The following is a 27488-nucleotide window of genomic DNA, read 5'->3' as shown; positions in this document are numbered from 1 at the left end:
CAACACTAGGATAGCATGTAACCCTGCTTTCTCATGAACTGTTAGTAGAGGCATTAGTCATATATTTGCAAGGTTCAGCTAACCTGTTGCTTGATCCTATGTTATTTAGTATTTGTCCAGGAGTGTGTCTTGCTATAATCAGTTAGTCGTAGCTGTGCTTCTACCCTTCGAAACACAGCTGACTCTTTTTAGATACTGATGTTCATGGTAGGGGATCAGGGAAATCTGTGTCCGGAGACATTCACAGACATCTGAACTTCAAAACCTTAAAGCGAGTTGAAACTCCTGGGATTGGGATTTAAATTCTGTTCTTAGGTGTTTGGCAAATCAGTAAGGTAATGAATGAAGGAGTACAAGCAATGTTATCTCTGTGTCTACTTTTTTAGAGGGTAGTAGGAAGTAAATTCCCTTAGGGGCCAGTAACGTGGCTTGCATTTCAGTTTTCTATTCTAGCAAAATATGGATATTAGCTTAGTGTGTTGGATAAAAGTAATGAGGAGACAAATCGTCAGCCAGGGGTTTCCTTATTGATGAGAAATATTTCTCCTGTGTTCTCTAGGGGTTTTTCAGAACTCATCAATTTAAAATAATGCTATTTCTTGATTACTATGGAAATAACAAATTTAAATTCCAAGAGAAGAACTGATAAGAGGCTGGAACCTTTTGTATTAAACAAAACTAATTTGAAAAAAAAAATCCCTAGATTAAAGTGATAGTAATATATATATTTTTCTGTGTATTTAGTCCTTATATTCCAAGTTCCTCTACCATTTTAACAAGAATATTTCATTTTTGTTTGTATAATCCATTTGGTTTATTTTATTATTATCATTTTACAAGTGTATATTATCAGCTCTTTGGAAGCATTTATGTTTAGTAGTGCATATTCACTGAAAGCGCTCTAACTAAAATCTTGAGATTTGTAAGTATAACTAGTAAAATTTTAGCTCAAGGAATTAAATTTTCTCTCCACCCATTTGTATTCTCAACAATTTATTGCATGACTTCTATAAGAGGGATCCATGTCGATGGCTGAGATAACAAAGAAAATAAGATGCAGTCTTTCCTTGGGATTTGCATGCTAGTAAATTGCAGTAGACTGTAGTGTAGTACATGGTGAAAGAAGTTAATACAGGTTAGGGGGTCACCATAAAGGGAATGATAGACTCTACTGTGGTTGGAGAGAGCTCTAGTGAAAGCCGTATAGAGGAGGTTGCACTTCAATACTTAGCTCAAGTATTGAAAGATGGGTAGGTATTTTCCAGATACATAGAACTGGGTGAGGCTTCGGTGCAGAGCATTTCCAAAATCAAGAGCAGCGGAGCCAAGACGTGAAGGGACATCTAAGAACCAAACCCTGAACATGGTCTGGTTGAGGCAAAAGAGTAGGCAGGAACCTGATCCAAAAGGACCTGCCTGTTGACCATGGATTTTATTTGGAAAGCAGATACTGTCTAGACTTACTACTAGAAAGAACCTTCTGGGAGGTAGGAGTGGAGGGTGAACGTTAAGAGACAGAGAGACCCGTGAAGGTCATTGCTTGGATCCAGGATATAAATGATTAGGAAATAATGTAATGACAGTGAGTATGGAGAAAGCACTGGACTGCAGGATATCAAGCTTTGTGACCAACTGGAGGTGGGAATGGAAGAGAACATTGGGGCTCCCAGGTTCCTGAGTCAACTGGCTGGGCTGAAGAGTAATTGGCCCCATTCACATGGTTACATTTGAGGTAGGGTGGGAATGCTGCCCTGTCCAGAGAGGCTCACAGTGGTGTCAATTAATAGAACTAATTTCATAGAAATCACTTATCTTTTTTTTTTAACATCTTTATTGGAGTATAACTGCTTTACAATGTTGTGTTAGTTTCTGGTGTATAACAAGAAATCACTTATCTTGAGTGATATCTTTCTTTAAAGGTCAAAGAAAATTATTGTTCTTAAACTTTTTTGGGGGGGGGCGTTTGTAAAATTTATATCTTAGTTAGTGTTTTATGTATTTTTTTAGCCTTGTTCTTTATTCCAGTTGAAGACCATTTGTCTCAGTGGTCCCTGTTTTTGTTTCCAGGCGGTATGAGTGTCATCCCATCTGTGCTGATCTGCAGGCCCAAATTCTCCAGTGTTACCGCCAGAACACCCAGCAGACCCTCAGCTGCTCCACTCTGGCCAATCAGTACAAGCGGTGTGTCAATCAGGCCAAACAGGTGGGTGTACAAACCAAGAGCTAACTAGGGCAGCAGAGGAATAAAAAGCCCAACATCATGGGCACTGGGAAGGACTCAGTAGGCTAATGTGTGTGAATGAGCTTTTTAAACCAAACTAGTCGTCATCAAGAATTACTGTCACGAGTTGGTTAAGTTTTAATTGCCTTTCATCCAGGTGGCTGAAGGAAGAGTCCATAGTCTCCTTGTGTTCCACTTGCAGGGAAAAAAAAGGTTTTACATAAATAATACCTTTTCTAGTTGCTCTGAACTTTTGTCTCTACTTTATAATTGTGTCCTCAAGGTCATTGCCTCATATTTCTGGGCCAATACTCAAAGCCAGCAAAGAGGAAGGATACACGTTAAGGGGCCAACAGCTTCAAGTCCATAAACAGCAAGTAGTCATGCAGAGAGTCTGGTTTAAAAAAACAAAAGGCAAACACAAAACTAAAATAAAAACCCACCATGCAAGCACCATTCAATCTTCTGCCAGTTGGTAGAGTCCAGTCAATTGGGCAGGGAAAGACAGGCCAGACATGGATTTAGGAAGCGATTTCCATCGCTTCTGTGTACCATAGCCATACTCTTCTCATGACCCTTCATATCAGAATAATATGATGATCGCGGGACATGTATTTTCTCTAATTTGTGTACTTTAGAAAGCTAATGATAAACGCTGAAGTAAATTATCAATTCTGGCAGGTCACGTAATTGCCTATCATTTAACTGATTTTGTTGGGTATAGGTTGTTCTGAGAGATGGAAATTGTTGGAAACCTTGGTTCTTTCTGCTGACAAATTGCCTAGACTTGACCTTCTAACCCAACTAAATCTAGTGTTTGAGTTACACAGCATGCCTTCCTACAGTCTAATTTGCTATAGTTATAATAATCCCAGTTAGTATAAATTTCTAACACTCTGTGAGTATCTGATGGGAGGGCAGTATTGTCTGGATAGCTGGAAAATAACAACAACACTAGTAGAAAAAATAGAACCAAGATTTATTAAAAGCCTGTGTTGTCTTTAAAAGCCTTGTGGCTCGAGGCTTTTTTCTTTTTCTTTTTTTTCCCTCCTTAGCATTTATTTTTTATTTTTTCTATTTTTTAACATCTTTATTGGAGTATAATTGCTTTAAAATGGTGTGTTAGTTTCTGCTGTATAACAAAGTGAATCAACTGTACGTATACATATATCCACTCCCCCTTGTGTCTCCCTCCCACTCTACCTATCCCACCCCTCTAAGTCGTCACAAGAGGCTTCTTTCTTTTTCTTGTTTATACGGCACTTGCCTAGCTCTTAGTAGTGTGCCAGGGATTCCTTTCTTTTAAGATCTTTGGTAGAAGTAGTGTTGCTGATGTTAAGTTAGTACATTTTATTTGTTAAAAACAGCTTCTGATATGTTCTTAACAATCTCCAACCTTCAATTTTAATACTAACTGAAGCAGGTGGAACCTGTAAGTTGGACTCATGGGTTTTTCTAGCTGATGTTAGTTCTGTATTAAGGCGGGGGTGGTAGTGCACATAATGGCGAAGACAAAGTGCGTGTTTTGACACTGGTGTCTTGTAACATAGGTGCCTGTGTCCACAGTGATCTGTACCATTACTGAAGTAGCACCTGCAAGGGTGTCTGGAGTACTGACTCCATCCTGATTGTCCGGGTTGTGTTGAACTGTCTACACACAGCCCCATGAGATCAGTAGCGTACATTTACAGAGTAAAACAAGAGTTATTTAACTTGTGACAGAATCAAATATGCTACATGGTGCAACAGAGAGTTTGAATTGGGCAGATCTGAGTTTGTATCCAAGCTCTTTTATTGGCTCTGTAACCTTGGGCCTTGATTTTTCTCATCTGTGGAGTGAGGTAATGTAATTTACAGTGTTGTGAGGATTCCATTTCTATAAAGTATTCAATAAGTCAATTTTTTTCCTTCTTTCCTCAGTTGCATTATTCTGTGCTGAAACCAACTTAAACAAATCGGCCAAAAGCGTCAAATTATTACTAGTGATTCCAAAGGGGACCTCCCGTCCTCCCCTCCCCTCCCCCCCCCCGCCGCCCATCAGCATAATTTAATATTTTCAGTGAGTATGTTTCAGGTGCCTATTGTTTTTACAACTGTTATATTCAAGTATTAGAGTATATAACACCAGCTGATATCAAAAAGATATGTCCACAAGACCTTATTTTAAACCTAAGATAGACGGCATTGAAATGGGAAGTAACCAAGAAACAGTAACACCTTGTATGTCTGTAGATTTAGATTTCAAGGTCATTTCACATCCATTCTCTTACTTGTTTTTTATGACAACCTGAGATGTAAATAGAGGTGGTTTTATTTTCACCATTTTACAGTTGAGAGAATTGAAACCCAAGGAAGTCATGATGGTAAATTAAACAACTAGACCAAGATAGACCTTGCCATAAAAACAAGAAATTTAAAAATACATGGTGTGTGGCTTTTCAGTTGTGTGTGTGAAGGGACATCCAGTATCCACTAATACAGAAATAAGGCAGTGAGGGAAGATATGAACGATAATCATGAAGTGAAGGGAAAAAAACCTGAAGATCAAATGAAGTAGTCATTGAGACTGAAAGTAACAAAAAGGAGGGTGGGATTATAAAGGCCATGAGCAAAGGTGCAGTTTAGCGCTGCCCCATTTTAGGACCATGCCAAGATGGCCAGTGGGGGTTATATCAGTATTTCATGAGTAGTCACTTTTCCACTAACACCACGTTTTCCGTGTGTGTGTGTGTGTGTGTGTGTGTGTGTGTGTGTGTGTAGCTAGTCTAAACTTTGTTGACTCTGGCTCTGCCCCTGTTGTTAAAAGAGACTTGGGCAGGATACGTGGTCCTGAGCATTTGTTGTTACAGTTCCTGACTGGTCCACACCCCTTCTTGAGTTTCCTTGTTAAATCTAAAGAACAAGCTGGACATGCTGAGATACTAAACACAACAACCCATTAGGTCATGTTGTCCATTTCCGCCATAGTGCAAGAGTTTTCCCCTTGGAATAATTCCAGTAGCCAAATCCACTCCACTTTTAAGTGACTCATAAGATTGGGCTTTCACTGGTTCCCTTGGGGCATTGTTCTCTAGACTAATAGATTTTACTGATAGGAAAATTTCCGGATATTCCTTAGCCTTACTTTTCGTCTCTTATTCATCCACTTATTCACATCAATCTTTCTTCAGCTAGTCTTAAACAGTCCTCACGGGTCAACATGAGACATTTAGACTGTTAACTTCCAGTGTATTAAATTGTGTGTTCTTCATAATGGTAAAGAGATAATTCAATTGCTGTAATTATTACTTCTCAGACTTAAAAGCTACTGGCTAGCTATATGAGATACAGCATTTAAAAATGTAGGAGGACGTCGATTGATAAACTTCTGTGTCTTTTATTTCTCATATCTGCTTAGCCTCATAGCTTTCTATAAACTCTCCAAGTTTGAATTACCTGTTCTTACCATCAAAACCTGATTTCCATTCAGTCTTGCTTCACGTACGTTACAGGAGACTGGAAGGGAGAGAGCAATGGGAAGCCAATAGTAGTGGCCCACTAGTGGACCAAAATGTGCCCAAGGCTTATAAAAGGGGGGTGTGTGGAAAGGGCTTGCTCCCAGATCTGCACTGCCTCTGCTCCCTGGGACACCCCACTGCCCCTCAATTTACTTGCAGAATCCAGCTGCTTAGGGGTAACAGTTCTAAGCATTCCAGCTCTTTCCCCAGCCCTGCTGCTATTGACAGAAAGGTTCGGAAACTGGCTGGACTCTTGAACATTCTGTGCTCGCCAGAGGAGAGAGTTTGTGGGGAATGCTGGAACGTTCTAATCTAGTCATGGTGACCTGGGCTTCATTTTCTTTTTCGGTAAATTAAGGGTTTGAACTAGGTGATCCACGAGGGCCTCACAGCTGTTATTTAGGGCTGATTGTACTTCCGTGTCTGAGAGCAGGCCGCAGGCCGCACGAGCACCCAGGTTGCTGAGCACATTCAAGCTAAGAGACGTGGGCTGTTTGGCCCGAGCAGCATCTCTGCTCTGGTGGCCTCCAGCATTTGTGCCTCTGCTTCTTAGAGTTTGCTGTCAGCCTTAAGCTTCCCCTCCAGAAGAACAGCTGCACTTCTGATTGGTCTGCATGTTGCCTGGTCTTTCCTTGAAGCTCGTACTCCTGACAGCCCTGAGGAAGCCAGGGTGGCAGAATGAACTGGGAGGGGGTGAAAACAGTCTCTCAGTTTCTCCGAAGTCAGTGGAGTGAAAAATGGCTATCTCAGTGCTGCCTGGCAGAATGGAGCCCGCCGGCTGATAAACTGCGTTAGAGAAAGCAGGCTGCATCCCTCAGCCAGCCCTAGGCTACCCTGTACTGTGCTGGCTTCCACCCCGTGGGCCACGGGCCATGGGTGGTAAGGGATTGTGGAGATGGAGCAGGAAGCCGGATCAGAAGAGCCAAGGAAAGGCCAGGACTAAAAGTAACGGCCAGACCCAGGAGACGCCCAAGGGACAGAGGTGAGCGTGGAGGCTGTAGTCAGATGGTGGAGGCCAGGCGGGCTCTGATAAACCGTAGCCGAGGTTTAAATCAGCAGGTGGGCAGTGGGGCAAGCAGCTCAGCTAAAGGAAGGACCAAAATGAGGGCATCTTATAAGTGAGTCACCTCCACTTAGGCCTGCTCATCTCTCTGAGGAGAACAAAAAGTTACTTGACTGTAACGGGGAGCATGGGGTCAAGACCTTGATAAATGAGGCCAGATCCTAATATGAAGTTATTCCATTCCAAGGTTAGTGTACCTAACTCTTCATTTCAAAAATGTAAACGACACCTCCAGTCTGTGGTTTCCTCCAAAATAGAAGACCTCAAGATCAGTCCCTGTAGAGGAATTTGCCCTGGCAGAACGTGTCAGCGTTCTTGAGGACAGTGTATTTTCTCTCCCCTTGTACTTGGATTTATGTTAGACGAGGGCTCAAGTACATCCCTGTTCTTTGAGTATGAAGAGCACCTGGAAACATAGCAGTAGCTGTCACTTTAGAAATCAGAATTCTTGAAAGAAAAACCTAGTGCCAGAGCAAGCTGTACTTTATCATTGTTTTCAGATGAGCTATAAATTACATGTAAATGGTTTCATAGACTCATAAGCTGTTAGAGCTAGAGGGACATAGAAATCTTGTAACCTAATCACATCTTTTCACTTGGAAAAATTAACAGCCAGAGAGTTTCAGTGATCTGTAGATGGGGCAGAGTCCAGACCAGAATAGTCTGATGCCAAATGCAGTACGCTGTTCCCTATAACATCAGATCGCAAACATGGGTGATCCGAATCACCTGGGGAGTTTATTTAAAATGCACATGCCTGGTCCATCCCCAAGAATCGGATTCAGGTCTGAGGTGGGACCTGAACATCTGAACTTCCAACAAATTCCCCAGGTACCTCTGTCCACGGAGTCTGAGAACCACAGCCCTGGAGCCCATTGGCCTGAACTTCATGAGAGGTCTTCAACCTCTCAGAGGTCCTGCCAAGGCTCCCCGCTTTCGGGAGATGCGGAGCTGCTGGTCACTGCCTACCAGGTCTGAGCCACCTGCAGAGGTCTGGTCAGACTCACTAGTTCCTTTCCCAACCTCGGGAACAAATCAGAAGATGTCTTGGACAGAGGGCAGGAGCCTCTGAAAAGGAAGTTCTCTTCTCCCGGTCTCTTGCCCCCATTGAAACTGTAGGTGCTCTTAGATGAGGGACCACACCTGGTTTTCCTGGGAGGAGAGAGGCACCAGCCGAGGAAACAGTCTCCTGGCCAGCTCACAGTTGTGACTGGACCCTCCCTTGGCTCTGCTGCTCGCAGTCACCCTGCTCCCCTCCCCTGGACTCACATCAGAGGCCCGCCTCCTTAAGCAGATTGCTTCCGATGTACACAGATGCCCACCTTCAGGGAGCACGAAGATTAGTCAAGAAGGTTCACTTTCTGGGAAGGCTTATGGGAGTGTGCTTTTATTATGTCTGAAGGCTTCTTTATCATCACCACCTAATGACATTTATTAATTGCCTAGCTGGGCTGCTCATCCTCAGGAGGACGCATGAGCGGTCCAGAAGAGCTTTCCCATCCTTCCGTGGGGCTGCCCTTCAAATTCGGAGTCACGTCAAAGCAAACTAAATTCCAAAGTTTAGATTTCTTACCCCAGCCTCTTCCATCATAGGAATCCTTTTCTAAACTGCTTTCTGAGGGTAATAGTTGCTTTATGGCATTTTCTTTTTTTTTTAAATCTGGGTTTAATAGAAGAAGTATTACCATGGTAATAGACTTTCATTTTTCTTAATAGGCACTTCTTTTCTAGTACTTATGCTTCAAGAGTTAGAAGTGCAGTATGTTAGTGTTTTGTCTGTTATTACAGCAAGTTGTATAAACAGTTAATTACTTGTAACTTAATTTGAATATCACACAGAGCATTTGTTGTAAGAAGAGATGAAAGTAGACCCAGGCATAAAAAAGTTAAGCTGTGTTTCCTTCAAAGCAGAAAGAATAAAGAACAGCACTTGCTGGGGGGAGGAGACAGATACTGAAAACAAAATAAGTTAGCTAATCAGATTTTCAGGTGGCCAGGAGTAGTACTTGGCGCACAGGCAAAGCATGCTTTGTGCTTCTCATAAATTGAATTTATTGATTACTTTCCCTTCTTTCTCACTTACAATCTTCTTCTGTCTCTCTCCCTGTTCCTCCTGGGAGGCTGCATTCTCTTCCACTCCCCACTTTCCCTGTCCCTCCTTAGTGAAAACTCAGGTATGTCAAGGACGTATTTCCATTTTAGTTTCCCCCCCGTAAACCTTTCCCCTGTAAGTGTTCCTTCTTACATACCAGACTTTACTAGGTCTTTGAAATCTTGGTGAGATGCTGGGTAACGTCAGACAGAGGCAAGCACTCTGAATGATATCCTTTTTAAAAAAGACCAAGAACACTATTTTTATTCTGTCATGATGGTTGCGAGCAATCCCGGGTTGCCATAATTCCTCTTAAATATATTGTGAGAGCCAGTAGCTGACACACTGCTACGATAGTCGCCCCTCCAAGAAAGCTGTAATTCAAAAAACAGTTGATGAGATTACTGTGTAACAAAAATATTAGAGGAAAACAGTTAAGGTCGTCTTAATCAATGGAAATGACACGCAGCCTGTGGTCCCCAGGGGACCTGCTCCTGTCTGACACGGCGGGCTGCAGGTCCTTCCTTCCTCTGTGGCTGGAATCAGAGAGAGACTTGGGAAAAGAGCAGTGTGGGTGCCTGAACCGTTCTGTCCTTTTAGTAATTTACCCAGCCATTTATAAAAGGTGTTTCTGCAGGCCCCAATACGTGAACGAGGAGCAAACGCAAGGAATTTCTTTCTCCACGTTAAGATTAAGTGTTAGCAGTTCCTCAAATGAAGGAAGTGATTTTTTATAACTTGTAAATCTTCTCCCTCATTCTTTGGGGAATTTCCTATGTTAATTTATGCAGCGTTAAATGTATGCAGTGTGGAAATTCAGCCCAACAGCAGCGACTTACAGAACCGGTACAGAGACGGTAGGAGAACCTATAGGTGGAAACTGACAGATACAGACCCTGCCAGGCCTCAGGATCCCTCCAGCTGAAGTTCCTTGGGCCTGGATTTGGGCAGGGTTTATTGCATCGTTGTGATATAGTAAAAGCACAGAATGTTTTACCAATTAATTCATCTAAAAATTTTTTCAACTTGACGTTTGTTAATGTCTCTGACAGAAATGAGGTGGTTTTGTACCGCCTCTGGCCCCCATTGGTAGCAGCTGAGTGCAGTTTGACAACATGTGTATAGACCAGCCCTGGAAGACACAGCCTTGGCCCCTGTGTCTTCAGGGAGTCACCCAGGAATCAGGTGAACTGCCGTGCTCTCTTTGAGGATGTGATTTTTAATACTCATACCAAGGTATTTTGTGAATGTGGTTACTTCTCTGTGTTTTATATTTGTTCAAAAATTTTCTTCTAGTGTCTTCACGTTAGACTGGCCCACGATCTTCACAGCAGCCAGGGTCCAGCTCGTCTCTCTTATGAGAGTCTTACATTCTTAGCATTAACATGGCCTGGCTGAAAATTACCCCTCCATATTTGGTTGGGATGGCAGGGAGGAGAAAAGTAAAAAGATTTCCTAGACCCTTGTGAACACTTTAACTGCTGCTTTTAATTATGTGTGGTCACTGCGGATTATTCTGCAACATTTGAAAAGAGGTATGTTGTCACACGGCTGGCACTATAGCCATGAGACCTAAATTGTAGAATGAGGCACAGCCATGTGGTTTTGACCGGGCAGGTAACAGCTTATAGTTCCCATTGGTATGTTGAAGTAAGTAGCGAGTATGTAACCCACAAAGTGGCATCACTCACAAAGTGATCATTTTCTTTAGTAATTAAGTGCCCTTACGTGGCCCCAGTATAGAGAGCTGCTTTATACTGACTTCCGTTTTGTATTAATAAATAATGTTGTGGCGAGGTTGTCTATATATCTGGAGTTTATAGAGCTTTCCGTCTGCATAGTTGGACTTTCACAGGTCAAGTCACAAAGGTGTGAGGATAAATGATACTGTGACATTGCCTGGTCTGACACTTACATGGTAAGTGCTCGATTTTTAAGTTTTCCAACAAATACAGATGAGTTTGAGAGGAGCCTCACATTCTGGTGTTCTACAAGACGACCCTCTGCTGAGTGGAGTCTTCCACTTAATCTGCTTTGTCTTTCCGGTTTTCTCTAGATGCATCTAGCTTTTCTAATTTATTCAATCCTTCCTCCTTGACTGCATCATTGTCTTTTCTGACCATTTCTATATGCGTCCTTTACAAACTCCTTTGTCTGCTTTTATATCTATTCTTCTTTTGTGCCCTGTGGACGTAGGCTTCTTAGAAGCCTGTAAAATCATGAATACCTTAGGATAACCTTTAGGATAAGCTATTCATCCTGTGTTTCTGTGACCCAATATGCTTATCTGTCCTTCTCCTTCTCCTTTTCTGCCCCTTTATTTCAATCTGTTTTCTTCATCTCTGACCTTAAATCTTTAGCTCTAAAGACCTTTGACCTGTTTCCCAAGCCTGCAACTTCCCTCTAGACATTTCCTTCGAGGATGTCTCATCATCTTCCCAGACTCCCAAACCCCAAATTTATCTTCCTCATTCCCAAGATGACTCCTCCCACTGACTTCCGTGTTTCTCTTGGTCACACCACCTTTCTCCCTGTCACTGAGGCGCCACCATACCTAAGGTCTCATCACTGCTTTTTTTCCTTCCCTTGTCTTTCTATGACTCTATTTCTTGCTCCCACCATAGCTTCGTTTCTAATCTGTCTCCTCCCTGGTCTTCCCACCTCCAGACTCTCCTCCATTGGATCCATTGTGCTAGGGAAGTCTGGGTAACCTTCCTAAATGACATTTTCCTGTTAAAGACATTCATTGGATTCCTAGGTTTTTTCAGTGGCCAGCAAGGAAGTATCTCAGCCTGACATTCACAGCTGACCCTTTTTATACTCTTTTCCTTGGAACGTCCTGAGTGCCTACCCTTTCCTCTAGCTAGGCCTGTCTCTCTCCTCCATTCTTCATCCCATACATACCGGGCTTTTTCCCTCCTCTGAATCTTTACCAGTGCTTGTCCCCCTCATCCCTCCCTACCTTCTGTGTATATTCTATCCACAGTGAAAGATCATCTGAGGATCCTTCCCTGATCACTCCAGCTGCAGAGAGCTATCCTCTTCTGAAATAGGCAGCACCACTCTGCTTTTGAACTAATACCTTCTCTGGAAGAGTACACAAAAAATTGGGAAATAGGAGAAAGACAAAAAATTACTTTGTCCTATATATTCTTTTGTTCTTCTTGAATTTTATACTGTGTGCGTGTAGTACTTATTCAGTAAAATAAAATTTTAACATATATTTAGCAAATGTATTTTTAGAAATAGCAAGTTATTACTCTGTATTATGCCTTAATTTTCCATGGACATGTGTATTGGTTTCCCCATATCACCTAACTCAGTACAATGAGTACCTAGTAGGAGCTCAGTTAAGAAGTTGGGTGAATAAGTGGCTAGAAGGGTGAGGGATGGAAGGAAGAAGGCATGAACAAACAAGAGGCAGTCTTGGGCCTGACGTAGCTCTTCTTCCTGAGTAATTTCAAAACTAAAGGGGAAAGGATCACTTTTGCCTTCTTAAAGTTTCCTAAGAATGGAGACAGTTTATCTCCTGCCCTGGCTAGTTAGAGTTTTAATCTGATAGTTAAGAATTTTTTCTGTCTAGGATTTTATATATAGAAAATCCTAGAAACTCAACCAAAAAAAACTGTTAGAATTGATCAGCAAATTCAGTGAAGTTGCAAAATACAAAATTAACATACAAAAATGAGTAGTGTTTCTATACACTAACAATGAATGTTCTGAAAAAGAAATTGATCCCATTTATAGTAACATCAAAAACAATAAAATGCTTAAGAATGTATTTAACCAAGGAGATCAAAGATCTCTACTCTGAAAGCTACGAGACATTGATGAAAGGGATCAAAGAAGATACAAATAAATGGAAAGGTATTCCATGTTCATGGATTAGAAGAATTGATACTGTTAAAATGGCAGTACTACCAAATGCCATCTATAGATTCAGTGCAATCCCTATCAAGATGCCAATGGTATTTTTTTATATGGAAATAGAACAAAACACTCCTAAAATTTATTTGGAACCACAAAAGACCCTGAATAAATAGCCAAAGAAATCCTGAGAAAGAACAACAAAGCAGGAGGCATCACACTTTCTGATCTCAAACTATACTGTAGAGCTATAGTAATTAAAACAGTATGGTACTGGCATTAAAACAGACACATAGACCAGTGGAACAGAATCGAGAGCCCAGAAATAAACCCAAGGATGTACAGTCAACTAATATTTGACAAGGGAGATAAGAATACTCAATGGAGAAAGTCTCTTCAATAAATGGTACTGGGCAAATTGGATATTCACGTGTCAAAGAATAAAACTAGACCCCTGTCATGTACCACACACAAAAAATAATTCAAAATTGATTAAAGACTTAAATGTAAGAAACCATGAAGCTCTTAGAAGGAAACATAGGATCAAAGCTCTGTGACATGGGTGTTGGTGATTATTTTTTGGAAATCATATGTAAAGTACAAGCAACAAAATCAAAAATAAACAAGTGGGACTACATCAAACTGAAAAGCTTGTGTACAGCAAAAGAAAGTGAAAAAACAACCTACAGAATGGGAAAAAAATATTTGCAAACCATGTTTCTGATAAGGGGTTAATATCCAAAATGTATAAAGAACTCATACAACTCAATAGCAAAAACAAAAAAAATCCAATTAAAAAATGGGCAAAGGATCTGAATAGACATTTTTTCTTCAGAGATGTGTGAATGGCCAACAGGTGTAAGAAAAAATGCTTAACATCACTAGCCATTAGGGAAATGCAAATTAAAACCACAATGAGATATCACCTCATGGCTGAATGGCCGTCATCAAAGAGACAACAAATGCTGGCATAGATGTGGAGAAAAGGCAACCCTTGTGCACTGTTGGTGGGATTGTAAATTGGTGTAGCAACTATGGAAAACAGTATGGAGAATCCTAAAAAAATTAAATATAAAACTACCATATGATCCAGCAATTCCACTTCTGGGACTATATCCAAAGGAAACAAAAACACTAACTTGAGAATACATCTGCACTCCCATGTTCATAGCAGCATTATTTACAATAGCCAAAACATGGAAACAACCTGTGCTTTTCAATAGATGAATGGATAAAAAAAGCTGTGGTGTATATATAGACAGTGGAATATTATTCAGTCATTAAAAAAACCCCAAGGAAATCCTACCATTTGCTACAACATGGGTGGACATTGAAGGCATTATGCTAACTAAAGTAAATCTGACAGAGAAAGACAAATACTGTATGATCTCACTTATATGTCAAATCTGTATACAAAAAACATCAAGCTTATAGACAAAGACATAAGATTTGTGGTACAAGAGGTGGCAGGGGGCGGTGGGAGAGGTGTAGGAGGAAGGAATTGGAGGAAGGTGGTCAAAGGTACAAACTTCCAGTTGTAAGATAAATAAGTACTAGGGACGTAATGTACAACATGGCGACTATAGTTAGCACTGCATTATGATATAGCAAAGTTGTTAAGAGAGTGGATCCTAAGAGCTCTCAATACAGTGATAATTATTGTCTTTTTTTTGTATCTAAATGAGGTGATGGATGTTAACTAAACCTATTGTGACAATCATTTCAGAATATATTTAAATCAAACCATCATGCTGTACACCTTAAACCTTATACAGTGATATATGTAATTAATTCTCAATAAAACTGGAAAAAAAAATTCTTCCTGTCTACTGTTCCTCACCCACACCCACACAAATAACTAAATAGAATGTAGGGGCCATTTTTGTAATTTGGGAATACATACTTAGATCTGTGTAGCTCCACCCAGCATTATGAGTTCAGGAACATCTGCATTCTGCCTAGCGTGAGCAGAGGTTTCAGGGGGAGAATCTTGTCTTCAATTGAGAGGTTCCCTCTCCACGCCACTCCACCCCTGCCCCCTTAGCAGTAGCTTTCCCCCAGTCTCTGCAGCCACTAGAAATGCTCCCACACACCCCCAAATGTCCAGGGTAGTGAGACGGCACGCACACTCCGCACTATGCCCCCACCCCCTCACAGTCCAGAGCATGTTCACCCTTAGGGCTTAGTTTGATATGGTGGGGGAGGGGTCATTTGGAGATGATACATGATTAAGCAATGATGTTCATTAAAGGTAGTCATATTTCAAGACCAGGGAGCATATGCCTTGCTGTATGTGTTTTTGAGGTAGGTCTTTGAAAAGCAACACAAACAATACTAAATAGCTACTGCCCATTTTTGGTCCCCTTCTTCTGGTGGTAAATCTCATGTTTTCTATTTCTCTTTCAGAGCATGCTTGAGAAGGGAGGATAAAATCAACTTTTAGAACAAGCAGAATTCCTGCAGCGTTAATTCCAGAGGTGGAACATTTTTTTTTTCCTAGTAAGAAAGCAACTCATTTAAAGAGAAGACCATTAAAGAGAAACATCAGAGAGCAGATTCAACAGAAGCATATCACAGTTTGATCAGCAACAGTTTGAAAAGCCAAGGCCTAGATCAGGGATCAGCCATCAGGGGTGTGCTACAGTGTTAATAAATCCATTTATGATGATTAAAAAGAAAGGCAGTCCTCTCCACCTTCTGTACTTTCTATTCAACTTCCTCTTCTAACCAAGCTCCATCATTGGGTGAACCTGCCCTTCCACAAAGCTGGGGGTTTGGATCGAGGGCTGAGGTCACTGGAGTGGGGAGAAGAGAAGGCCAAACCCCTCCATCTCGGGCCAGCAGTGCTGGGCGGAATTGGCTAGGCTGTGGCATGTTGGGTTTCTTTTTCTTTTCTCCCTTGACTGTATAAGAGCTACTTTATTTTAACTTATTATGGTGATCATGTAAGAAGACAAAAAGAGAAAATTTACCTCTTTTACTGGAATAATGTTTCTGATTATGAGTGAAATAAGGCATTTTTTATCAACATGAAGGCAACCTTGGCTTCTGCAACCTCTCGTCTATCATGAATACTGACATCTTTACTTCACTCACTATCAATAATAAATATATTTTCTGACGAAGACTGTCATTGTAGTCTGGGGCCTCGTGTGTTTTTTGGGTTTTTTTGCCAGGTTAAATGGTTATACTTATGGGAATTGAGTTGATTTATATTGTTATTAATTTGTATTTGTGTGGTGCCTTTACTCTAAAAAGCTCCAACACACTTTGCAGATCCTCAGACAGGCAAGAGATGCTTATAATTTGCCTCTTAGGTACATAAGATTCAGTAAGATCTTTACAAATTGCCTGAACCTTCCTTTCTTTGGGATGGCCAAAGTCATCCTGCCTGGGGCAAGCACTAGATTAGGTAACCTTGGTTAGGAACTTCTGACCCTGCAATACTAGGAAAATGTTAAAAGGAAAAAAAAAATTGACCCTGAGACTTGATGAAATTGGAAAGAGAAGAAAAACTTCCTGATTATAACTCTCACTTTTCTACCAGAGGATTGGTGCGTCAACACTGGAAGTTGGAAATGAGCATTCACACCAAATGGAAAGATCTTTCTGGGAAATAGATGAAAAAGAGAATGCCAGTGATCTGTGATGTCATCGAAATATCTTTTGTCATGTAGAAATTTTATTTCATTTTTATTTTGTTACAGAAGGAGATAATTTAGCAAAATAATTAAGATTACAGGCTCCGGAATAAGATGCATCTGTGTTCAAATTGTAACTCTGCTACCTACCAGCTGGGGGACCTAATTAAGTCACCCCACCACACTAAGCCTCAGATTCCTCAACTGTAAATTGAGGGGAAATGCAAGAACCTGCTTTGTAGCCTTATGGTGAAGAGTCAAGATGCTTTCCACATACATTTGGTCAGGTCCATTGTCGTTGGATATGTGACTATAATAAACTGGTATTTGGAGCTGGGGGCATGGAAAGAACATCCACATGTCTTTTACTTAGAGAAAGTTGGGATGAATGTAACTTGTGTCAGGAAAATTTCAGCCAGCCCCCTTACATGTCACTGTGGCTTCTCATGCATCTGATTCCTGAGTCGGCTCCATTTGAATGGCATATTCGTGGACTTGTGGGCACACCTGTAAACCTGATGTTGATTCTGAATGACCTTGGGGACACGTCTCGAATAATTACTGAAAGGCTCTGTGATTCTGTTTAATGAAAGGTTTTTGTTTGTTTGTTTAAATGATGCGAAATAAGCTGCATTCGTTTAAGTGTGAGTGAAGGAAGCGCTGGTAACCTGAGCAGCAGCACATGCTGGCACTGTCAGGAAGGCATCCAGGTAACTGCCTGGGAGAAATAATAGGTGCACAAAAACAAGTGTGTACGTGGTGACCTGCTGTAGTGTTTGCAAATCAGCGAACTCACAGATTCCCTCCTATACACTGCTTTGTTTTGCAATTTAGAGCCAAGAACTTGGCACATCCCAGGCTGCCAGTCTTGTTGCTGGCAGAGAAATAAAGCACTGAAGAGTCAGGCATTTAAGTCTGGTTAAATCCGTGAACACGGGAGGTGGTTTGTCAGGACCTCTCTCTCCCAGCACCCGTTATTAACTTCTCATTCTGATGAACATGATGGGCACAAGGGGGAAAGACCACACTTTAGGAGAAATAAAAGGGTGAAATGATGCCTTTTCCTGCACCTCGGAGATCTCCCTGTTAATTGTATCACAACTTAGCCCAGGTCACTGTTAACCTCCAGACAACTGCTTGGGGAGAATGTTGTGATCTATGTGAGGCTCATGGGAGTAACATATTCCAATCAGTTAGCATCTCCATTAAGTAGAACACGCCTTGAACCACAACAGTTTAACTCATGAAGCCAGGAAGAATAAAGTATCTTGAAAGCTGGTCAGATGTTATCATGCTAAACTAATGTCTGATGAACTTCCAGAAGACAGTGGGGTCGAAATCAGCACAAAGTCCTCCCTCTGGAAAGTCAATAACTTATCACAGAAAACGTGCCAACGTGCAACGATTTAAAAAATTATGGACTGATCATTATTAATAGCAAATGTGGAGTGCCAAAAGCCAGGGGCTTGTGGCCTGCTGGTCAACCAGTGAGACTTCTCTCTACAGCAGCTATAGGCTGCCGGTATTTTGCTTCGAACTAAACAAGCAGCCAGGTTCTCACCTTCTCTGGCTTAGGAGTCGGGAACCTGTGGTTCTTAGCTTGACATCTTTCAGCCCACAGGTATAATTGCTTTCACCAGAAACCCACAGGATAATCCTCTTCCCCCTGTTTCTGTGAGCTGTAGGAGTTGACTCTTTCAAGATTTAAGAACTAGAGCAGTTGAACAATTGAAAGAGTAGCAATAACTTACTGTGATGATTCTGCTTTGAGTTACAATTCTTGACAAGCTAATACTTTGAATGAGTGAATTAATGTATATTTGTTTTCTCTGTCTGTCACGGCTTCCCCAAGTTTTCATCCATTTCTCAGCTTCCCCCCCTCAGTCGCTCCATCTTTATTGCCTCCTCTAGACTCTTCTGTGTATTTAAACTTTTCTCACCCTTCTTGGCCTTCCAGGCACACCTCCTGAGACATCTGGCATCATCTTGGGTGCAGAATCCTGGGCTCTTGCTCTGAGTTCTGTGCTGTTGCCTCTTGGAACAAGTCTCTTCCCCTCAGGTTTCTCTCTGCCCAGTGGCCCGCTCTGGTTCTTCTCCATTATAACAAGAGATTTTTGATACTTCCTTTTCTTCCCCAAACTCCTAGTTCTTAAAGAAGTTATATATTTAGAACGTCTTATGATTTAGTCGTTTTTTATGTTTGTAGTTCTTAATTAGTAAACCCGGTAAATGGAACTTTTAAATTCCCTGGGAAAAAAACGTAAATTTGTATTTAGTTCTCTGTGGCCTTTGATTGTATTTTTCCTATAGTTTATGATCCTCATTAGAGAAGTGGTTTCCCATCACTTGCCCCAGGGGATTTACTGAGTGGGTGGGCTGTGTCCCTTCTGAAATGTTGCCTTAGGACTTGTACCCTGTTTGTGCCAGTGAGACCCACAATCCAAACCACCCCCAGAGTAGGAGACCAGGATGCTGGTGCTGTTACCTGCCTTAGTCTGAACAACACGTGGGCTGGTTAATTCACGTCCACAATTTATTTTAAAATTTATGCTAGACATTTGTTTTAGCCTCTTGTCTTGCTGAGTCCTTAAAAGAATTCCGAACGTTAATAGTTGTCAGTTTTCACTCTCTCCTTCCCTTGACCTACTTGGTGTCGGAGGTGCCAACAGAGACTAAAACCATGTAAAGGGAATTAAAGGGAGAGGGTAAGGACATACTCTTCATAAGATGGAATGCTGGCTCTTGGCGCTTCAAGCTGTGTGGAGAGAAGGCCTGGGCATTATCCCCATAAACTCCTTTTCATTCTCCAGCTTCTGTCATTCAGAATCCACTATAATGTGAAGAGAGAAGTCATTTTTAGTTATTTCAATTTAGATGATCTACAGCTATATCCATCTTACTGTCATCCCCATACCCCACGTGAGATGGGAGTAGTCAGTGACTTTCCAGGCTCGGTGGAATAGGAAACTTTGAGGCCGCCCTTGTATCCCAAGGAGGTTGACTCCTGCCCCAATGTACCTTGGAGAGCACTCCTTGATGAAGGATGGTGGATTGACTTGATAAGCACCAGAGACTTGTTCTCCTATACCTGGAATGAGATCACCTCACTCATCTGACAAGGTCTGTTACACTAAGAATTTTGGTCAAAGTACCAGATAGCTTAAGGAACTTTCAATTCCATTAAAAAAAACCCAAAAAACAAAAAACAGTCACTGGGAGAAAAACGACCAACCATCTAATTCATTCTCCTAGCTCCAGGCTGATGTTTGAATGAAGATGATGAAATTTTACATTTCATCTTGTGTCTTCTCTCCTGGTGCCTCCAGCCTCGGTTTTGCTGGCAGAACCTCTATAAAAAGAGGTGAATTGCTTTAGAGGAGAAAGCAAAAGTCACCATCCAAATCAAAAGTGTCTTCCACTTTTCCTACCAGTTGTCTTGAACCTTCCAAACAGACCCTCAGCCTTTTCCAGACCATGAAAACATGCCCTGTATTTTAGGGGACAGCCCAGTGTTAAACCCAATTTGGATTCAGGAAATGTGGCCACCATATTTATGACTTTCAGTTAAGGAAGTTGGAAACTGAAAATTGAAACTGTCAAGTTCAGTCCCTGAAACTCCCTCAAACCAAGTCAACTCTAAATGGAAAACAGCTGTGCTTCAATTTAATGAAACGCTTCAAACCTCTTGAAGTGAGTTTGATTAGGCGAGGCCTCCACACACTTCAAAGATTTTCCCGTGCCGAAAAGCTTGACTTCCCTCACCTCTCTGTCCCCCTACATGTCTCTACCTCTCCTGCGAGGATCCTTACTGGGCTGTGGCCACTGTCACTTTGCTGAGAGGGCAGTTTGCTTTGAATATCACCCTTCAAAGTAAATTACATTTCCATAATGGTTTTTAAATGCAAATGTGGAAGCCAGAGGTCAGTGGCCACGTTGCAGGGTACCACTGTGCTCCAGCTATGCCTTTCCTACCTAGACTTTGTCCCGGGAGTGGCCTGCCTGGGCTGGACTCCAAGTGGCCCATATTTGGGGAGCCGCCTGCAGTGCCCTTCTCTGTTGGGTCCGCCTAATTGCCAGGCTGCTGCTGGGCTCTCATCAGTGTCCACAGCATAGGTTGAAAGCCTGTGCTCACTCATTCCTCACTGGAGAATATATACAATAAGGTTGAGGGCCAGATGACTGAGGCCAGTTGCTTCTTATCTGCTGCCTGTGCAGTTCAAGAGACAAGGGTAGAAAACATTTTCTTCATTTCATAGCCACAGGCCAGGTTTCTCAGTCAGCATGAAACCAGAAACGCAATGGCAACCTGCAAATTTTAGCTTTGCTTTGCATCTCCATAAGGTAATGTGCACCCTGGTCTCAGAAGCATGACCACAGAGTCATTGAAAATATTATTCAACAGAGTTGAAGTGGCAATGTCACCTTATTTCTAGCTTGGAAGGCCGGCTGCAGAGCAGGGGCTGGGAGCTCTGCTTTTAACAGAGGGTGAATAGGGTGTCAGCTCACCTGCTGGTGGGAGTTCTAGTTTCCTCGGTGTTCTTAAAATGCCTTTGCAGCAGCTGCGTTTTAAATGTGAATCCAAAATGTAAAGTCCACACACCTTACCCTCAGGTGCTTAACACAGAACTTGGCAATATTAGTAACTAAGGCGGAAGTTGCTCTTCTTCTACTGGAGATGACTTCATCAGTGGAGTTAGATGTTATTGTATAGAAGCAGTCAAGAGGGTTATGAATCACCGTTAAGATACTGTTCTTTCAGGAACATCAGAAGTTAACTGTCCTGAGTTTTTATAACCACTTTCAACACTCCTCAGTGTAGGAGTGGCTTATTCTTCGTCACCTTATAGGTCAACCCTTGCTAGTTAGCTCACTACTCCCACGTTTTCTAGTACCTGGGAGAGGTGGTTGTCTGCCATAGTACCACGTCACACTGGCCTCGCCAGAGTCATTCGTACACTGACTCACCAAATCAGCAGAGCCTACTCTGTGCCCCAGGCACTGTTCCTGAAGTCAGGGAAATAGTGGCCAACATGATGGACAGGGTCCGGAGCTCATGGATCTTCTGTTCCTGAGGGGGGAGGAGGCTTGAACATTAATGTCAGGGAGTAGTGAATGTCCTGCAGAATGCTACAACTGAGCAAAGGAGTAGTTCAGGGAGAGGCAGTAGGGCTTCACGGGTGACGTGCTATATTAGAGGGCACTGAAGACAGCTGAAGGGAGTGACGTTTGGCAGATTCTTGAATGTACTGAGGGCACCATTCATATGAAGATCTGGGGAAGTGCACTCCAGGCTGGGGGAACAGTAAGCACAAAGGAACAAGTTTGGTGTGTTAGGGGAGTGAGCGGCAAGGAGGTCCTGGGGGCTTGAGTGGAGCGAAAAAGGCAAATAGTGATGGGAGATGGGTTCAGAGAGGTAGGCAGGACACAGGACTTTTTTTTTCCTTAGGCCGCGCCCCGCGGCTTACAGGATCTTAGTTCCCCAACGAGGGATGGAACCCACGCTCCCTGCAGTGGAAGCACAGAGTCCTAGTCACTGGACCACCGGGGAATTCCCGAGGACTTTTCTGTCCCAGCTATAAAACAAGTAAATATAGAATAAGTAAAACAAATAAGCCATAAAATAAGTAATAAGGGGTGTAACGTCCAGCATGGTGACTGTCATTAATAATACTGTATTGAATACTTGAAAGTTGCTGAGAGAGATCTTAAAAGTTCTCATCACAAGAAAAAAATTTTGTAACTACGTATGGTGATGGATGTTAACTAGACTTATTGTGGCGATCATTTCATAGTATATACAAATATTGAATCATGTTGTACACCTGAAACTAATGTTACATATCAATTATATCTCAATTAAAAAAAATATATGTATATATGGTGCTGGATCAATTGGATATACACATGCCACAAAAGAGAAACTGGACTGTACCTCATTCCTTACTCAGAAGTCAATTTTAATTGGAATATCCTTTAAATGAGTAAGTGGAACACTAATGCTTCTAGAAGAAGAATATAGAATATAGATATTCTTTACATTGTAGAAGAATAGCTTCATGACTTCAGCATAAGGAGATATTTCTTAAACAGGATACAAAAACAGTAACCATAAGGGAAAAAGTTGATAAGTTAGATTACTTTAAGAATTTCTGTTCATCAAGACGCCATGAAGAGAGTGCAAAGGCAAATCTTAAGATATTTGTGAAGCATAAGCCAACAAAGGGCTCACATCCAGGCTATATAAAGAACTACAAATCAGTAAGAAAAGGCAGCTGAACAGAAGAATGAGCAAGAGACTGAAATAAGAACTTCACAGGAAATAAATATCTAAATGGCCAATAAACATATGAAATGTACTCAACAGCATTACTAATTAGGGAAATGCAAATTAAATTCACAGTGAGATGCCCCCATTTATCCACCAGAGTGGCAAAAGCTAAAAAGATGGAAAATACTGAGTGTTGACAAGGATGTGAAGCAACTAGTTTCTAAAACATTGCTGGTAAGAGTGCAAATTGGTACAACCAATTTGGGAAATGATCTGGCATTATCTATTAAAGCTGAACATATTGTCTTAGTTTTAACAGAATTACTCTAGATGACTGGGTGGCTTGTAAACAACAGAAACTTATTTCTTACAGTTCTGGAGGCTGGGAAGTCAAGATCAAGGTGCTTGCTGCCAGATTTGGTGTCTGGTACGGGCCTGCTTCTGGTTTATAGATGGCCATCTTTTCCCTATACCCTCACATGACGGGTGGGGTGAGGGAGCTCTTCTGGGGTCTCTCTTATAAGGGCACCAATCCCGGTCATGACGGATCTACCCTCGTGACCTAATCACTCCCAAAGGCTCCACCTCCAAATACCATCACATTGGAGGTTGGGTTTCAACATATGAATTTTGGGGGGACATAAACATTCAGTCTATAGCAGAGATCCATACCTGATGACCCAGCAATACCATTCCTAGGTACATACCTAGAGAATGTTCAATAGCATTCATAATAGCTACAGAGTAGAGACAACCAAATGTGCATCGTAATGAAAACAGTAAGTATATTGAGGCATATGAAATATTATACAGTAATACAGATGAATGAGTTATGGTTACATGTAAAAATGGATGATTCTCACAAACTTGAGCAAAAGAAGTCAAGGACTGAAAAAAAACACGTTTTATAATTGCATTTCTCTAAACTTCTTAAAATGGCGAGATGAATGATAGTGTTTATGGATGGATGTTTATGTGATAAAACTATACAGAAAAATAAGAGTTATAAATGGATAGCAGTTACATTTCTTGGGGTCAGAGTGTGTACTGATGAGAAAGGACACAAATGGGTCTTCAAGGGTACTGGTGAAGTAGATTAAATCTACTTATTTTATTTTATTTATTTATTTTTGGCTGTGTTGGGTCTTGCTGCACACGGGCTTTCTCTGGTTGTGGCGAGCAGGGGCTACTCTTCATTGCGGTGCGCGGGTTTCTCATTGCGGTGGCTTCTCTTGTTGCGGAGCACGGGCTCTAGGCTCGTGGGCTTAGTAGTTGTGACTTGCAGGCTCAGTAGCTGTGGCGCACGGGCTTAGGTGCCCCGCAGCATGTGGGATCTTCCCGGATCAGGGCTCGAACCTGTGTCCCCTGCATTGGCAGGTGGATTCTTAACCACTGCGCCACCAGGGAAGCCCTTAATTTATGATAATTCATTGAGCTGTACATCTGTTTTGTGTTCTTCACTGTGTATCTTGTACTTCACAATAAAAAGGATTTAAGATGAATTTAAACAGGTTCAAGCTTATCCCTGTGACAAAGTCATTTCCTCTCCCTTGATAATTACTAGTAACTGACATTTGTTGAGGTGTATTTTGAGCCAGGAGCTGTATTAAGTATTTTATATACATTATCTCTGATTGCAATAATCCTATAAGTTAGCTACTTTTATTATCCCCATTTTACAGATAAGGAAACTGAGGCTTGGACGGGTGAGGTAACTTGCCAAGGGTCATACGGCTACTAAACGGCAGCCCACCCCTGTCCTCCCTGGAAGCCTGGCTCTTAACTGCTGCGTGTTCTCCTCTCCACACATGCGTCATCCTGCTGCTACATCTTTAGGGCAACCTCCAAATCCCGCACGGCATCTGTCCCAGTGCCATTGTACAGTATAAGCTTTCAATAAACGTTGAGTGAATAATGAATAAAAGCCCCATTCTTTTCATCCACTTCCTCTCATGTACTGCGTGCGGTAGCACAAGATTTTTTTGCCTGGGCGAAGTTCCTGAGGTTTCAGGCAGAGGAAGAATAACAGGAAAGCCTCCTGCTTGTGGCTGATGCTAGTTTTGCTCACCGGGGTCTGTCAGACAAATTCCCTACTTCCTTTTTTACTTTCCCTGAGCTCCAAGACATCTGTCTCACTACATCGTGTTCCTCCACGGCCTGCCACTCAGGAGGCGGAGATGGAGACGCAGCCGGGCTGTGTGCCCACCCTCTGCTTCCGCCTCCGGAGGGGGTTCCAGGTGCAGCCCTTCCACGGGCCCCAGGTGGGCCAGGAGGGTGCAGGGTGCAGAGCCCAGCCATTCTAAATAAAACTCCCAGTCCCACGTCGCTGCTGGTTTCCCAAGGTCTTCTGAGGCAAAAAGACTTGGGAAGGAAAGTGACTGTTGTTCTGGAACTTTTAGACCCTGTTCAGTGGCGGTTTGTCACTGGCTTTGAAGCTGGAGCTGCTCGCTAATGCAGTTGTGTACAAAGCAGCTGCGTGGGGCTCCAGGAAATATCACCAGCTCAGCCTTTGCCACCTGCCTTCCCTGTGTGCTCTTTTCCAGGTTTTAGAAGATTAAAAATAAACAACAACAACAACAAAAGAAGAAGTCAAAATTTGAGAACTCTATACATATTTTCCTGGATGATTTTGACCACAATCTCAAGCTGTCCAGAACAGCTAATTATTTACAATTCTCCCACCTACCCCTCACCTCTCCCAAACTGGCTCCTCCTCCTGGCTTTTGACACCCACCCACCTACCCACCTTATGCTCCCATCACCGGGAACTGAAGTCTAGGGGTCCCTGGACTCCTTCCTCACCCACGTTTGCCCACCCACACCCACCCATGAGTACCGTCCATTTGGACCTGACAGTCTTTTAGAGCCAGGAGAACTTGGGCCAATCCTTTGTTTTATAGACAACTTGAAGCCACATAAATAATGTCCTTAGAGTGAGGATTACTAGGCACTAAAACGGTTACAGGTGGTCTGTAATGTCCTTCAGGAGAATCTCTATAAATCTGTAGAGGGTGATGTAAGAGGGTCAAGGTCTCTTCCAGGTCTTTTTCCCATAATTTCTCCCTCTAGCATGTAATAAATGATGTTTGCTGTGGCCTACCTAAGCGTGAATACCCTTCTTTACTGATAGAACCTTGAGTTTGTTCAAGTATCAGCCTTTCAGGGGAAACTAGCCTTCCCTACCCAGCCCCAGGGATGAATCTTGATTAACTTAAGGCAATCACTTTCCTTGCCAGTGATTGGTTTAGGAATGGACATGTGACATAATTCTTGCCAATGGAGTGTGAGGGAAGTTTCCTGGGTGCTTCTGGGAAACTTAAAAAGCAACACTAGTGAGCCTGGGTCATATTTCCCCTGATGGCCTTTGGTGGTGTTTTGTGAGTATATGAGGCCTGGAGCTTTGGTGCCCACGTTATGATCATGGAGTGACGGGCCTGAGGGCAGAAACCAAGACATGGGGGTAGCAGAGGCAAAACATGAGTAGAGGCCAGGCATCAGCTGAACTGCTCTATCATTGGACTTTCTGTTACAAGAGGTGGTATATTTATGCATTTCATTTATGTGGTTGAATTGGGTTTGCTGTTACTTGAAGCTGAGAACCTCCTCACTGATCCCTCTACGTTTGACAAAGATGCAGTCTTCTCTCCCACTCCCTGTTCTCCTTCCATCATTAAGGCACCAATTTCAGGCTAGCTTTCTTCTTAGGAGGGGTTGGGATTTTAATGAAATCCTTATAATCTGTCATCTGAGTCTCCTTCTCACCAAATGCTTGGTGAAGGTTAGACTTTGAATTTCTGGTCATGGAATAGAATAGTGTTAAATGAAGTCCCCAGTCAGGTCCATCAAAATCAAATGGAAACTAGCCAAAGGCTCTTAATAGACCTTTCTCCAAAGAAAATATACAAATGGCCAATAAACGAATGAAAAGACAGCATCACTAATTGTTAGGGAAACACCAGTCAAAACCATAGTGAGATATCACTTCATACCCACTAGGAAGGCTGTGATCAAAAAGAATGACATAAACAAGTATTGGTGAGGATGTGGAGTAATTAGAATTCTCATAAACTGCTGGTCAGAGTGAAATGGTGCAGCTGCTTTGGGAGAGTCTGGAAGTTCCTCAGATGGTTAAACATAGAATTGCTATATGACCCAGCAACTCCACCCCTAGGAATATACCCAAGAGAAATGAAAACATAGGCCCCCTATAAACACTTGTACATGAATGTTCATAGCAGCATTATTCATAATAGCCAAAAAGGAGGAACAACCCAAATGCCCATCAACTGATGAATGGATAAACAACAACAACAACAAAATGTGGCCTATCCGTATAATGGATTATTATTTGATAATAAAAAGGAATGAAGTTCTGATGCTTGCTACCATGTGGATGAGCCTGAAAAATATTAATCGAAGTGAAAGAAGCCAGTCACACAAGAAAGACATATTGTGTGATTCCATTTATATGAAATGACCAGAACAGGCAAATCCAGAGAGACAGAAAGTGGATTAGAGGTTGTCGGGGGCCAGGTGTTAGGGAAGATGAGGCGTGACTGCTAAAAGGTGTGAAGAAAACATTCAAAAATTAGATTGTGGTAATAGTTGTGCAACTCAATATACTAACAGCCATTGAACTGTGCGCTTTAAATGGGTGAATTTTATGATATGTGAATTATATCTCAATAAAGATGTTTTAAAACGAAATCCAGGGCTTCCCTGGTGGCACAGTGGTTAAGAATCCACCTGCCAATGCAGGGGACACGGGTTCGAGCCCTGGTCCGGGAAGATCCCACATGCCGCGGGGCAACTAAGCCCGCGAGCCACAACTACTGAGCC

General features: G+C 42.1%; 1 protein-coding gene across 1 annotated transcript in view; it reads left to right on the top strand.

The window, feature by feature from the left end:
- The window catches only part of CHCHD3 (coiled-coil-helix-coiled-coil-helix domain containing 3), a 286866-nt gene extending 270996 nt beyond the window's left edge, over window positions 1–15870 (top strand). Inside the window, exons 7-8 of the mRNA XM_068549475.1 lie at window positions 2068–2203; window positions 15147–15870. Of these exons, the coding sequence (XP_068405576.1) occupies window positions 2068–2203; window positions 15147–15170 (160 nt within the window). The 3' untranslated portion in view covers window positions 15171–15870. The remainder of the gene's footprint in view (window positions 1–2067; window positions 2204–15146) is intronic.
- The last annotated feature ends 11618 nt before the right edge of the window (window positions 15871–27488 follow it).

The sequence above is a fragment of the Eschrichtius robustus genome, chromosome 8 (assembly GCF_028021215.1).
Source record: "Eschrichtius robustus isolate mEscRob2 chromosome 8, mEscRob2.pri, whole genome shotgun sequence".
NCBI lineage: Eukaryota > Metazoa > Chordata > Mammalia > Artiodactyla > Eschrichtiidae > Eschrichtius > Eschrichtius robustus.
Note: the sequence above shows the minus strand (reverse complement) of the source record. Positions and strands in the feature narration are given on the sequence as shown.